Source organism: Brassica napus, chromosome C1, assembly GCF_020379485.1.
Source record: "Brassica napus cultivar Da-Ae chromosome C1, Da-Ae, whole genome shotgun sequence".
In the NCBI taxonomy this organism is placed as follows: Eukaryota; Viridiplantae; Streptophyta; class Magnoliopsida; order Brassicales; family Brassicaceae; genus Brassica; species Brassica napus.
Genome location: NC_063444.1, coordinates 4,330,405 through 4,345,303, shown reverse-complemented (window position 1 = coordinate 4,345,303; position 14,899 = coordinate 4,330,405). Strand labels below are relative to the sequence as shown.

Below are 14,899 nucleotides of genomic sequence, written 5' to 3'. Positions count from 1 at the left end.
ATATGTGATGATGAAGATGATAGTCAAAACGACCAAACTAAACTCATGTATGCTACCTCAGAGTCAACAAACGGACAATATTATGGAGAGTACAGAGGCAGAGGCCGAGGAGGAAGATCATACGGTAGACGCGGTCGTGGGAGATCATACAGAGAGATAGATTACTCAAAGGTTACGTGTTTCAGGTGTGATAAGCTTGGACACTTTGCTTCAAGCTGTCCTGACAGGTTGTTAAAGCTACAGGAGGCATATGAAACCAAGAATGATGAAACACACGAAGCTGATGGTCTGCTTATGCATGAGATTGTGTTTCTTAACGAAAAAAACGTCAAGCCAAAAGAGTTCGAGACAAGTACTGATAGCAACAGAGTGTGGTATTTAGACAATGGTGCGAGCAATCACATGACGGGTGTGCGAGATTACTTCAAAACTATTGATGAAAGTATTACTAGGAAGGTTCGCTTTGGAGATGATTCACGAGTTGATATTAAAGGTAAAGGATCTATACTGTTCGTAAGCCAAAACGGAGAACATAAGGTTCTTGCTGATGTCTACTTCATACCGGACCTCAAAAGCAATATTATTAGCCTTGGTCAAGCGACGGAAGCCAGATGAGAAGTAAGAATGAAAGAAGAATATCTGACACTCCATGATAAAGAAGGAAACCTCATCGCCAAAGCAAAGAGATCACTAAATCGACTATACAAAGTTCTTATGGACATTGTTCATACAGAATGCTTCCAGGTATCCACTAAAACGGAGTACAGTGTTTGGCACGCACGCTTAGGTCATATTGGAGGAACCACAATGAAGTCAATGGTGAAGAATCAACTTGTCCGAGGTATACCAAAACTAAACGTTGAGAGCGAGATATGCACTGCGTGTTTACTTGGCAAACAAACAAGGAATTCATTCCCCGCTGCAACATCTTTCTGTGCTACCAAGAAGCTCGAGCTTGTTCATGGAGACTTACGTGGTCCTATATCGCCACCAACTGCGGGAAGAAGTAGATATATCTTTGTGCTTATTGATGATTATAGTCGATACATGTGGTCCATCTTGCTGCAAGATAAAAGTGAGGCTTTCGAGAAGTTTAAAAGGTTCAAAACAATGGTGGAAGGAGAAACAAGGGAGACTATTAAAACTTTCCGAACCGACAGGGGAGGAGAGTTTACATCTACAGAGTTCAATGCATTTTGCGAAGCTACAGGAATCAATAGACACCTTACGGCACCATACTCACCTCAGCAAAATGGAGTGGTGGAACGTCGGAACAGAACACTGATGGAGATGACAAGAAGCATCTTAAAACACATGAATGTCCCCAACTACCTTTGGGGAGAAGGAGTTCGACATTCTACCTATTTAATTAATCGTATTGCCACGAGGGTCTTGGTAACACAGACTCCATACGAAGCTCTAAAGGGAAAGAAACCTACTGTTGAACACATACGAGTGTTTGGGTGCCTAGGGTTCGCAAAGTATGATAGCCATCATCTGAAGAAACTTGATGACAGAACAAGAACTCTAGTTCACCTAGGAATAGAGCCTGGATCAAAGGCATACAGATTATTTGATCCTAACACTCGGAAGGTAGTTGTAAGCAGGGATGTTGTCTTTGCAGAGGACAAAGGATGGAAGTGGGATGTATCGACCAATAACAACTCTGAAGATCAACCTGGCATGTTCAAAGTCTCGTTTGGAGAACATGGTAACAATGGAATACGAGGAGAAGAGGAAGAGGAAGAAGTACAAGATGAGAGCCATGATTCTGATTCTCGTCTTAAAGAAACAGATGAAGAAAAGGAGTCCTCTGTTTCAGATACAGAGCAAGTTCAAGAGTTGGTGAGAAGATCAACGAGAGTCACAAGGAAGCCAAGCTACTTAGATGACTATGTGTACCTAGCTGACATTGAAGGTGACAAACTTCTGCTGCTCATAAACGATGAGCCATGGGATTTTAGCGAAGCCATTGAAAAACAAGTGTGGAAGGATGCGTGCAAAGAAGAGATCAACTCGATAGTAAAAAACAACACTTGGGAATTGGTTGATCTCCCTCAAGGAGCAAAAGCTATTGGACTTAAGTGGATTTTTAAGATCAAAAGGAATTCTGATGGGAGTATAAACAAGCACAAATCAAGATTAGTTGCAAAGGGATATATACAAAGGCATGGCATCGATTATGAGGAGGTGTTTGCCCCCGTCGCACGCATAGAGACAGTGAGATTCATCCTCGGTCTAGCAGCTTCTAGAGGATGGGAAGTACATCACCTTGATGTCAAAACAGCATTCTTAAACGGTGACCTCAAAGAGACTGTGTACGTCTCGCAACCGGAAGGATTTGAAGTCAAGGGGAGTGAAGGAAAGGTTTATAGACTTAAGAAGGCATTATACGGTTTAAAACAAGCTCCAAGAGCCTGGAATGAGAAGTTAAATCAAGTACTTGAGGAGCTTGAGTTCGTGAGATGCAGCAAGGAACCTTCACTATACCGGAAGCGTGAGGGAGATGATCTTCTACTAGTAGCAGTCTACGTGGATGACCTTCTCATCACCGGCTCAAAGGTAACCATGATCAACGAGTTCAAAGCAGGAATGTCCTCTAAGTTTGATATGAGTGACCTTGGTCTATTGACGTACTACTTGGGAATTGAAGTACTTCAGTTCAAAGGTGGTATTACTCTGAAACAAGAAAGCTATGCCAAGAAAATATTAGACGAGACCAAGATGGCTGATTGCAATGCAGTACAAATACCTATGGATGCCGGTTTACAGCTTTCCAAAGCTCCAGAAGAACGAAATATAGATGAAAAGGAGTTTAGGAGAATTATTGGGTGTTTGCGTTATCTACTTCATACCCGACCAGATATGTCATACTCTGTGGGAGTCTTAAGTAGGTATATGCACGAGCCAAAGGAGAGTCATCAGGCCGCTCTGAAGCAAATACTAAGATATCTGAAAGGTACATTTGCGTATGGACTTAGATTCATGAGGACGGATCAATCAGAACTGATTGGATACTCTGATTCATCCCATAACGTGGACCTCGACGATGGTAGAAGCACAACGGGACACTTGTTCTATCTAAATGAGTGCCTGATCACTTGGTGTTCATCAAAGCAAGAGACTGTTGCCCTCTCATCCTGTGAAGCCGAATTCATGGCAGCCACCGAAGCAGCAAAACAAGCCATATGGTTGCAAGAACTCCTTGGAGAAATCTTAGAGAAAGAAAGCAAGAAAGTGGTGATAAGGCTAGACAACAAGTCTGCGATAGCTCTCACCAAGAATCCTGTATTCCATGGTCGAAGCAAACATATACATAAGCAATACCATTTTATCAGGGAATGCGTTGACAACAATCAAGTCGAGGTAGAGCACATCGCAGATAACTTGCAGAAGGCGGATATACTAACGAAAGCTTTAGGGAGAATCAAGTTCAAAGAGATGAGAGAGCTTGTTGGAATTCAAGATTTGAAAGATGGTGACTTCAATATTAAAGGGGAGAATGTTGAGGATAATCTTGAAAGTAGCTTAATCCACAAGCTAACTTAAAATTAGATTGATTAGAAAACACATCTTATTTAGGAGTTATCTAAATAAGATATACCTAGTGTGTTTAGGAATATAAAAGTCTCTATATAAGAGAATGGTGAGATGTGCCATTAATGAGTGAGTTTAGAGATTGATTTGTGAGAGCTTAGGTTTTGAGTGATTTTCCTAAGTTAATAAGAAAGGATTTCTTATATACATTGGTCTCTAATATCGTGTGATCATCGTGTGATCAGAACAATAATAAAAGTGTTTAATGTTAGTTTGGATTAGTTTATTTTTGTTCTATTTACAGAAAGAAACGTTATAACTTATAACGAATCAAGAAATGAATAATAACCCACAAAAATAACAACAAAACACAAAAGCTAATATAATTAATTCTGAATCTCGGCCATATTCAGTAATTGGTTTCTTTTCTTTTGACACCAGATCTTAGAGCAACCTCCAAATCAACACTAAGTACGAAACGTAACACCATTGTGGCCATAATCCAAATCTGAATCACAATGTTTATACGTATGATGATCATATGATAAGCTTATCTATGTTCCTATGTATAAAGTAATTTTAGCATTTTCATATCATATGATCAGCTTGATTGGCATGTCATGTCAATTGGACCACCTGCACACAAAAATGGCCGTAGAGGTCCATTATTATTGTAGAGACACATGATTAAATTAAGTATGCAAGCAGCTTGACATTGAAAACGATCTTTTGAAAGTGATATTTCAATGTTTCTTTACATTTTTGGCCGTGACTGGTTGCATTGTTTAGGAAAACATTTGATTAAAAATGAGTTTTGCATTATTTTTTACGAAAATAGGAGGAGAAAGAAACTGATTCTTTTTCCTCGTTTGGGCGCTTTGTTTTAGTTTATGTAAATATAACTGCAATTAGCAGTATCATATGTTCCACTCTAGAGATGTATGAAAGATATTCACAGCACTAATTAAGGTGTAAATTAAATTGGACCACCTTTTGATTCATTATGAATTAGCTATGGCAAAAAGATACTTGTTAATTGTGGACAAAGAGGTAACACCTCACATAATTTCAAAGGCTAGTAGTTAGCATCAGAATGGTTGAGCTTCCACATGGGAGTCTTTGAAGGTGTGTATTCTTCTATACATTAAGAGAGATGTATATCATACATCTAAATGTGAAACAAAAACATAATATATCGAATGGATGTGATTTTTCCTGTTTCTTAAATGAATGAATACGACTTAGAATACAATTACACATCAAATCTTATGAAGTGATATTAGAGAAATAATAGAAGGAATTTAAGTATAAAGTAAATAGCCAACTGCTTCTGCTGTGTTACATGAAACCATATTCTATATCTATAAGGATATAAGACACAAAGCAGCCGAAGCTTATACTTAAACATTTTTTTTTGGACAACAAGCTTACTTGAGCATAAAAAGCATGAAAGCTTTTGTTTTAGCTTTATTAACTAGATCTCGACCCACGCACCCACATTTTTGTTTTCATTTATTTCTAAATAAATATTTTGTTTTCAATTCTAAATTGGTATATATTATAATATATATGTGTCTATCAATTTTAAAACATAATAAGCTTACTGTATATTTTTTCATTGAATAGATTGTTTCAAACTTTCACATGTATTTGTATCTTCTTCTACATATATATTTTTGGATTATTATTTCATTATTAAAATCGTAACTATATGTATAAAGACTAGTAAAATATTGTTTTATTGTCATATTTAAAGATATTGTAACATTTCACAAATTTAGAAAGTTTTTAAAAAATTAAACTTTTCGCTTCATAGATTTATATTATCGAGTAAATAATTAAACATTTAGTTTTTGTTTAATTTTTAAAATAAACTATATAGTTTAAAATTTGTTTTCATTGGTTTAAGGTAGTAAAGATTAATCATTGTTAGATAATATAATTTTTGTTATAAAAAAAATCTTTATCATTTTAAAAGTTAACATAGACAAATATTTAAATATTTAGCATATAGAGATATAGTATGATAACATTAAATTATATCTATTTAATTTATACTATCTATAAATCCATTGGATCATCTATTATTTAAATTCAATTATTGATAGTCTAATAAAAACTTCTGGTAGGCCCAAAATTTAAATGATAAGATTAGATATTAAATGTAACATGACTTTCTAGGAATATGTCCATTAGGTCCATTTTTAAAAAATATCACACATGAATCAAGGTTGTGACTTCTGTTTTAATATATAAGACTAGATTCTGATCCGCGCGGTTGCGCGGGATTGTTTATATATAATTTATATTTCTAAATTAGAATTTTAAATTTGATATATTTTATAAATTTTGGGTTGTGTGAATTGTAATTTTTTGGTTTTCGGTTTGGTTCTTGTTTGGTAGTGAGTTTTGGTTTTCGATTTCAGAAATAGAAAAATCGTTTGGTTATTTATGAATTTGGGTTTGGTTTGGATTTAGTTTTTTTTTTAATTTTGGGTTTGGTTCAAAGAGTAATGTTAGGAAGCCAATAAAATTTAATCTTTAATTCGAATGCGTAGATCTTAATAGGGATATAGAATTTCCGATTTTCATTTGATTTAAGTAGCTATATTTTTTATTATATTTTCTTGATTTAAAGTTTGGTCTACGCTGTGCACGAATATTCCTTTTCTTTTGAAATTAATAATAGTTAACCTTTTAAATTATCAAAAAATAATATTTTATTTTTGTTAAAGATTTAGGAGTAGATAAATTTTTTCTAGCATAAGATTATAATATATAAAATTTAATATATATATATATATATATTATTCAGCCAATAATATTTTGTGTATTTATTCCATTAATAAATATAATAACAACTATAAATTTTGACAAAAAACAACTATAAAGTGTTTCAATATAAAAACATTGTTTTTTTATCAATAAAAACATTGTTTTATACTATAGTTTATGGTGCTCACATCAGCTGTTATGTACTTCAATAAAACTTTGGGTGCTTAGAGCAGCAACATTATTGGGATAACTCATAAGAAGTTTTTAAAAATTTATACAATATAATATTATATTGGGTTTTCAAAACATTGGAAAATTCAACTCAAAAATTAAGTGTTTCAAAAAAAATATATATATATATATATACAATATACTATAGTTTATGGTGGTTAGATTTCACTGAAATTCACAGACTTATACTTCCCAATTAGCTGTCACAATACTATAACTGTTGTATCAACTCAGTCCTATGACATGTTTTTCTTCATACATAAACTTGTTTGATCTTTTCTGCTGAGGAGAATCAGTTGCGAGAAGAGGAGGAGTAGCGTGAAACTTATTCTTTTGAGGAGCATGAGTCTTGCTTATAACTTATAAGCATAGACCGCAAGAGATCTTTGAATGACTTCAAATTCCCTTCACTAATTTCTCTCATTCTCTATAGTACTGGAAACATTTTGATTTGTCTGCATTGTTTATGCTCTCTGAAATCATAAGCATCCATCAACTTCTTCAGCTGGGTGCTACTCTTTATCCTAAAAAACACCTCGTTTCCATCATGTAAACATAAATCACTTGTACAAAAAGAAAAAATGAGTCTGATCTTGAGCATCAATACATTGCCAATATAGGTTAAAGACAAAATAAAATAAAAACTAAAATTGTAAAAGTCGTAAAGTGGAGCACAAACTATTAAAAAAAAGTTTTTCTACGCGGAAACTATTCGGAAACGGACTGCAAATGCATCAGCAAATATGTAGCCAGATAATTCATTAGATTGATACTCATGTTCGCAATGAAAGTTGTCACATACTAAATGGATTCAACTTTATTTTACATCATAGTCTACAACCGTATGAACATCAAAAAGTTTTACATTATCCTTATAAAGGTGTAAAAACCTTTGAACATGAACAACAACCAATAGCTTTACAAAAACTTAAGAGCTAAGAGAATAGGTAAAGTTTCAAAATTTTGATAAAGAATTAGCAAAGTGAAGCAAACGTGTAAACACTAAACATAAGGATGATACTCTGCTCCGCGGGTTTCGTAAATATCAATGGGTTTTGGATCTAAAACAAAAAGGTAAGACCCTCATCAGACGCCGGTACAGGTAGTACAAAAGCCTTATCACACTTACACACGACACTGAAATAGAAAACCTAAATCTTAGCACATAAAGAATTTACATGACCTTGACCTTGAGGTTGATGTGAGCTCCTCCGAGTCTGTGTTTCGTGTCTTCTTCATGGGTTGCAAACATCCTTATTTTCTAAGATTCGCCTTACGATGAGCAAATTTGTGTGAGAGAGAACGGAAAAGGATTCAAACGATGGGCAAAGTGAGTGATGGCTGAGAGATTGTAAATAAATAAAGGATTGATGAACCTCCAAATGGTCGTAGGGTATCTCAGACGGTTGATGCCCTTCTTCGATCAATATGTTTTAAATAATCAGGGTTAAAACAATCGTTAATCACCAATTTTAATATTTAGATCGATGCCTACTAATCTCAAACCAATACCCAGCATCTCAATTGAACAACTCTTCTTAGTGTCACAAACACACAAAATCACAGTGTACATCTCTAGTTCAGTCGTTAACAATCTTTAGATCAATCCATACGAAAAATCTCAATTTAGCAACAAATCATGGGAACAACGGCGAAAATGAGAAAGAGAGGAAGAAGATGAAAACGACTGCGTTGATGACAGTAAAAGATAAATTAAAATAAAATTATTAGACTTCTACATCAATCATTTTGAAGCGTGTATACATTTGGTCACAACATTTTTAATAAGCTCAAATTTAAAACATGTCATGGTAAATTTCAAATATGACTATATTTTAATAGATTAGATGTGATCGAGAACGGGTGTAACATATTAAGAGTTCCTAATACCATTTAATAACAGTTTTACCTCCACTAAACTAAAGTTACGAGATAGTGCTAAAAACATATCTTTAGTTTGAATTTAAAGGTAGTTATGGTAAACTAATAACTTGAAATAAACAATTTAAATATATAGAAAGTTCATCACACTCTTAACGAAATTAATACATGCATGATGTGCTGCCATCTGAACAAACATAAAATATATGATTGACATTAAAGAGAATCTCGTGAGATTCGTATTTGACAACTTAGCTTTGGATTCGGAATCAAATAGAGCCATCGCAACCCCACACAGATGATAATAGGATAACATGGAATCCACAAACTCTTCACTTTTCCATATATATTTTTTTTTTGTGTTTAGTTGTATTTCCTGTAAATTTGCAAAACTCATGTTAATCCTTGGTAACTGTTGCCTTCGTTGACTTTGTAAATTGTTATACATGCACATGGCCGATCTTTGAATCACCTTTTCAGTTTAGTTTAATTCTTAACACATGTGTTATTTCCTCTGTGATTTCAATTATTTATGTTTTTGAAACCATTTATCTTCTCACCTAGTTACCTTGTCTAATTTTGAGAGGGTCGTCGTTGTTAATTAGTGGTTGAGTTATGTGGATATAGTAAAGTAACAAAGCTCCCATCATATTGGACCTACTAGCTATATAATATGTCATGTCAATGATGTCATGACATAAGGTACCATTCTTGAATTTGTTGACGTGTGCTCATCAATGATTTGATTATACAATTATATGATACTGTACAAATAATTTTAGTGTCTTGATCTTTTAACAAAATGAAATTATCGAGTGCCTTGATTGTCTAACGGATAAAGACACTAAAAAACCATATCATTGATCAGTTAGGGAGAATTTGGTTTTATTAGAAAATCAATCAAATTAAACTAAACATTAATTTCTTACTTTCTCCTAAACCAATGTTCTCGATAAATTCGTATGTTTACCAAACCTAAAATCATCAAAAATATCAATATTTCTTATATTAAACACTATTAATATATAAGCCCAGTATAACTATCTGAAGTTCTCCTTTCGGCCCAAATGAGGATTGGCCACAGCCTATGCGTAAAGCCCATACATATATGGTAAAAGTCTCACGATTAGTTGCTCTGTATTTGCTTACACGGATTAGATTATATATACTTGTGCATATGATCCTATCGTTTTTATCAGCTCAAAGAGACCAGGTAAGAGAAAGAGGCATGAAAAGCATGCAATCGTTTATGGAAAGAACATTGGTATTGGTTTCAAGACCCAAAGAGATGCCACTGAAGGTACAATATTGATTGTATCATACCCTGTCTTAAAGCTTGATCTTATGATGATGTTCAGAAACGCAGGATTCTTTTAGCATTTGCTTTGTTGGTACGTATACAACGAGCGTGCAGCCACAAGCTCCGAAAGTGCTGGACCCTCCAGGCTTTATCAAATCGTCGTCAGATAAAGGTCAAATTATAGAGTTCAATTATTTAGTAAAAGTTGAAAATGACACACAAGATTCCCATGGATGGTTCGATAACTTTAATTTTTAATTATCTTAGCCAAAACGTAAAGAAACATAGAAGTTATTGCTTCATTTTTATGTTGTAAGAAAAAAAAAGTTTAGTTTAGTAATATGACGTAGCTTAGAAACGGCCCAATAGAAGAAGAAAACACGTGAAGAAGCCCTTTGGCACTTGCTTCTATTCCACACATACAGTTTCCGCCTCTCATACGCAACTATCTCAAACGCAGACGCAATCAGTAACGCTATATTTAATACCAAAACAGCGGTTTACATACAACACAACAAAACAGATTCCAAAAAATCTATAATTACGAATTCAGATAAGGTATTCGTAATTAATCAATCATCCAGCAAAAATCTAACTTTAAGTAATAACAGCTAATTGCTAAACCAAAAACGCCATTCTGAGTCTTTATTAGCAGTTACGACCAACCGCGTTGAACGTTAAATTCGTTGGGACCACACCCACGATGAGTGAAATATAATAAAAGAGTCCGATTCTTTTGGGATTGGTCGAGTAAGCTTATGACGTCATCTCCCACATGCTTTCTAATCTTCTGTCTTTAAATGCCACAAATAATCTCCATTGTACTGTGAACATACCAAACATTAATGGCTAAAACCAGAGGTTCTTGTTTCGTTTACGTTCTCTTCGCAATCGCAGTTCTAGGGATTGCCCATTTCTGCAACTGCGAAGCTGTCTTGTCTGAGAAAGAACAGGATAAGGTCTCCAAGTTGCCCGGTCAGAACTTCAATGTAAATTTTGCTCAATACTCTGGATTCGTTACCACGAATGAGAAGCTGGGAAGAGCGCTCTTCTACTGGCTAATTGAAGCTGCTGAAGATCCTGCGTCTAAGCCTCTTGTCCTCTGGCTCAATGGAGGTTTGTTACATAAAAATCAACTCAAAAAAAAAAAAAAAAACAAAGCCTAAGTTTTCTCCATTTTTTTTTTTTTTTTTTTTTTTTTTGAAAGTTGTCTCCTTTTCTGTTTAATCAATAGTGACTCGATGGATTTTTCAACTCATTAAACATGTTTAATCACTATGAGCTGTTGTTATATGATATGGATCTTGATTGTTACTTTTGGAGATATGTCTTGTAGGATTTGATTACTTATTGATTGTTTCTGATTTTATTGTTGATTTTAACATTATACATGTGATTTCCCCTTTTGGGTTCATGTAAATTCTTGTAGCTATGAGTGGCAACTATGTTGTTCTGATTCCTAAAATGGAATCCAATTGGGATCTTTCTAGGATTTAAACAGTTCTTTGATTTGGAAAAACTTTCATTTCCTTATTCTTTAAAGAGCATATTGATCTTCATAGCAACCTGGTATCCATTACTTTTACTATATCTCTGTACAGGACCAGGATGTTCATCAGTTGGATTTGGTGAAGCAGAAGAGATAGGACCATTTCACATTAAGCCAGATGGGAAGACTCTTTACCTTAACCAATATTCTTGGAACCAAGGTAAAATTGAAAATGAGAGATATGCAGATTATTGTTTGCAATGAGAGATAGATATGATTCCAATAAAGGTTAAAACTTTGTTGCAACCTTTCTTTTTTTGCAGCTGCGAATATTTTGTTCCTTGATGCACCAGTTGGAGTTGGCTTTTCATACTCAAACACTTCATCTGATTTGGTTACCAATGGTGATAAGAGAACCGGTAATGTCTTACCTGCTTAAGCGCATTGTCTTTTTAGAGGCTCTTGTTAGTGGGTGGGGGTTTATAGTTGCGGCCTTAATGATTTGCACAGCACAAGACTCGCTAACATTTCTGCTGAAATGGGTTGAGAGATATCCGGAGTACAAAGGAAGAGAGTTTTATATAGTTGGGGAGAGCTATGCAGGTAATAATAACTTGGACAGCTCATCTTACTTATTAGTCTTTTCATTTTGTCTTAAAATCTTCTCTGCCTTGTTATAGGGCATTACATTCCTCAGCTGAGCCAAGCCATTGTAAGACATAACCAAGCTTCTGGCGAAAACACAATCAACCTGAAGGGTTACATGGTGAGCATGTCCTCATTATCATTCCCTATGTGATTATATATCTATGAGGTCTTAAACTCTAGAGAGACTTTGATGTTTGTTTGTTTTACAGGTTGGGAATGGGTTGATGGATGATCGCCAAGACCAGCTCGGTCTTTTCCAGTATATTTGGACGTTGGGTTTCATCTCCGACCAAACATACACCTTACTGAAACTCCAGTGTGGTTTGGAACCCTTTATTCACTCCTCTGACGCCTGTAATAACGCTCTGGAGATATCGTACAAGGAAATGGGTAACATAGACCATTACAGTGTCTTCACACCGGCCTGTGTTGCAAGTGCTTCCCAGTCAAGAATGTTGCTAAACAGAAGACCAGTAAGTAGTGACCTTGAACTCCATCCTAGTTTTGATAGAGATGAGTTTCAAATTAATGTCATCATTTGTTTTTCTCTTAGGTGAATAGCCGTGTGAGTGAACAATATGATCCTTGCACGGAGCAACACTCCAAAGTGTATTTCAATCTTCCAGAGGTTCAAAGAGCTCTCCATGTCCCACCAGAAGTTGCACCGTCCAAATGGGATACTTGCAAGTAATATTCACCTTACCATATTATCTTAGAACTCGGTTTAAGGCTTTGTAACAATCCTGATCCGAATGTATATGGTTTTGCAGTTATGTGGTGAATGAAAACTGGAACGACTGTGCTTCCTCGGTTCTAGACATTTACCACGAGCTTATAGCTGCTGGGATTCGTATATGGGTTTTCAGGTCTCTTTCTCTATATATCTTTTCTTCAAGTTTTTGTGGCGTTTTGGTGGTTAATAAAAGTTTTGTTTCGGTGGTAACAGTGGAGATGCAGATGCTGTTGTACCAGTCACATCAACCCGGTACAGCATAGATGCTCTAAACCTTAGTACAACTAGTCCCTATGGTCCTTGGTACATAGACGGACAGGTAAATAACAAACAAACTCAACTGAGAAAGTGAGAATCATTTTCTTCTCATTGTTTTGAAACTTTAGTCATGATGATTTGAAACAGGTGGGAGGGTGGACTCAGCAGTATGCAGGTCTAAACTTTGTGACTGTGAGAGGCGCAGGACATGAAGTTCCTCTGCACAGACCAAAGGAGGCACTTGCGCTCTTTAAGGCTTTTATTTCTGGAACTCCATTGTTGTCCACACCGGAGAAGAGCATCAGGAGCGAGATGTCTGAACTCGTTAGTGACTCATGATGAGTTCTGGCTTGATGAAGATATTCTCAGTCGTTGAATGATGAAGAGAGGAAGAGAATAAATAAGAGCTTTTTATGTACTTGGTTTCGCTGGTTCTTCCTCTTCTTCTACTGTTTGTTTGTTTGAAACATTTTAATGTTAGGCTCTACTACGTTTCTTTCTACCATATATGAGCCACATTCAAGAAAACACATTGTGTTTATGAGAAATGGAAAAGTAGGTAATATGAACTTGTTAAAGAGTATCACATTGGGTAAATGAAACTCGCATCAAGGGTATAAAAAACACCCCCAATGACTTCTTTAATATCATTGGGGTGTTTTAATGATAGGCTCTATCACCTGTTTATTCTCTTCTGTAATAAACCTAACCAGTCGTCTTCTTTAATATCTTCAAGACAGTGACAAGGATTTCTAAAAATGGATTTTTAGCTTTGAGAATGGATGGAATCAGAGTTCCCATTGTCAAAAATGTTTTAATCTGAAAACAAGAAGTCAAAAGTATAAATATTGGTTTTTATCATCACAAAATGTCCTTTTCTTTCCAAGTTTAATCTGAAAACAAGAGGTCAAAAGTGCATTACTTCTCAAATCTGTAGAAAAAAAACTATTTTCTTGCTCTGTTAACAGTAGGTCCAATAAACCGAAGAAAACTATGACGATATGCAACAAAGTTTCACTAAATCGTATATTCATATGGAGGCATTTTAGGGTTTTTGTTTCAATTGCTTTTGTAAATTGTATCACAAGAAACAAAGAGAGTAACATGTTTTTTATTTATTAAAAAAAGTCCAAACCCACATTAGCAATTATTATTATTAACCGATGCAACATCAGATTAGTCAAAATAAAAAGGTGAATGTATCCGAAAGAAACAACAAACCAGACTTAAACCGAACCAAAAAATATTTAAGAAAGCCTATTCAAGTGAGAGTTTTAGATTTAAAATGACAAATTCACTGTTATTCAAACATATATTTCATAATGACAAATCCACTCTTCAAATCCAATGTTATCGAATTTGATATTTCATAAAGTACTCGAAAATTCACTGTTATTGAAAATATTTTAAGTTGTGGGGTTTTAGAGTGTTTGAATAAATTTTTTTAGTTAAAAAATGAAAACTCAAATCTCATTGTTTTATGTGTTATTTTAGAGTGATTTAACACCTTAAACTCTTCAATTTATTCAAATCATCTAAAACCTCATTAAAAATCAAATCAATTCAAACTTTAGATTGAACACACCCCGGTAATCTCTTTCAAAAGATTTGCTTTAGTTGAGAAAGCTAACATAAGGTTCAAATCTTGTACGTTTTCACCATTTACCATCTCTCGTCTCTAGCTAAATTCTTGTATCGCTCGACTCTCTGTCTTTTCTCTCGCCAAGTCCCCATGGGTGGAGACGATAATAGTAGGGTAAGTTCTTTCTAATTTGGTACTTTCATGTTTCTAGTCGGATTAATTTGTGTTCAAGAAAGTATAATTGATGTTCTTGAGTGATGATATATTCTCTGTATTAAAAGTTGGGTTCAAGAATCACATTTAACTGTAATGCAACATGCAGAGTGAAGCAGAGACTAGATGGATTAACCAAACCAAAGCTTCTACTAGTGTCGGACATTATCTTGATTCCATATGAGATGCATACACTTAGCAGATCCGGATGGACAATACTCCAAGACTAACTCATATTCCAGCTCCAGCGAT

At 34.8% G+C, this 14,899-nt stretch overlaps 1 protein-coding gene across 1 annotated transcript; it reads left to right on the top strand.

Moving 5' to 3' along the window:
- The first annotated feature begins 10,470 nt into the window (after positions 1 to 10,470).
- On the top strand, positions 10,471 to 13,435 carry LOC106434437 (serine carboxypeptidase-like 29). The gene is made up of 10 exons (XM_013875312.3): positions 10,471 to 10,840; positions 11,326 to 11,433; positions 11,537 to 11,632; positions 11,724 to 11,816; positions 11,894 to 11,979; positions 12,071 to 12,334; positions 12,415 to 12,548; positions 12,632 to 12,727; positions 12,808 to 12,913; positions 13,000 to 13,435. The coding sequence occupies exons 1-10, from the start codon at positions 10,570 to 10,572 to the stop codon at positions 13,189 to 13,191; spliced, it is 1,446 nt and encodes a 481-aa protein (XP_013730766.1). The 5' UTR covers positions 10,471 to 10,569; the 3' UTR covers positions 13,192 to 13,435.
- The last annotated feature ends 1,464 nt before the right edge of the window (positions 13,436 to 14,899 follow it).

Excerpts from the sequence above, each read along its gene's own strand:
- LOC106434437 (XM_013875312.3), top strand. The coding sequence starts at position 10,570 with ATGGCTAAAACCAGAGGTTCTTGTTTCGTTTACGTTCTCTTCGCAATC. Across the intron at positions 10,841-11,325 it reads TGTCCTCTGGCTCAATGGAG|GACCAGGATGTTCATCAGTT; the intron begins GTTTGTTACATA and ends ATCTCTGTACAG. Across the intron at positions 12,728-12,807 it reads ATTCGTATATGGGTTTTCAG|TGGAGATGCAGATGCTGTTG; the intron begins GTCTCTTTCTCT and ends CGGTGGTAACAG.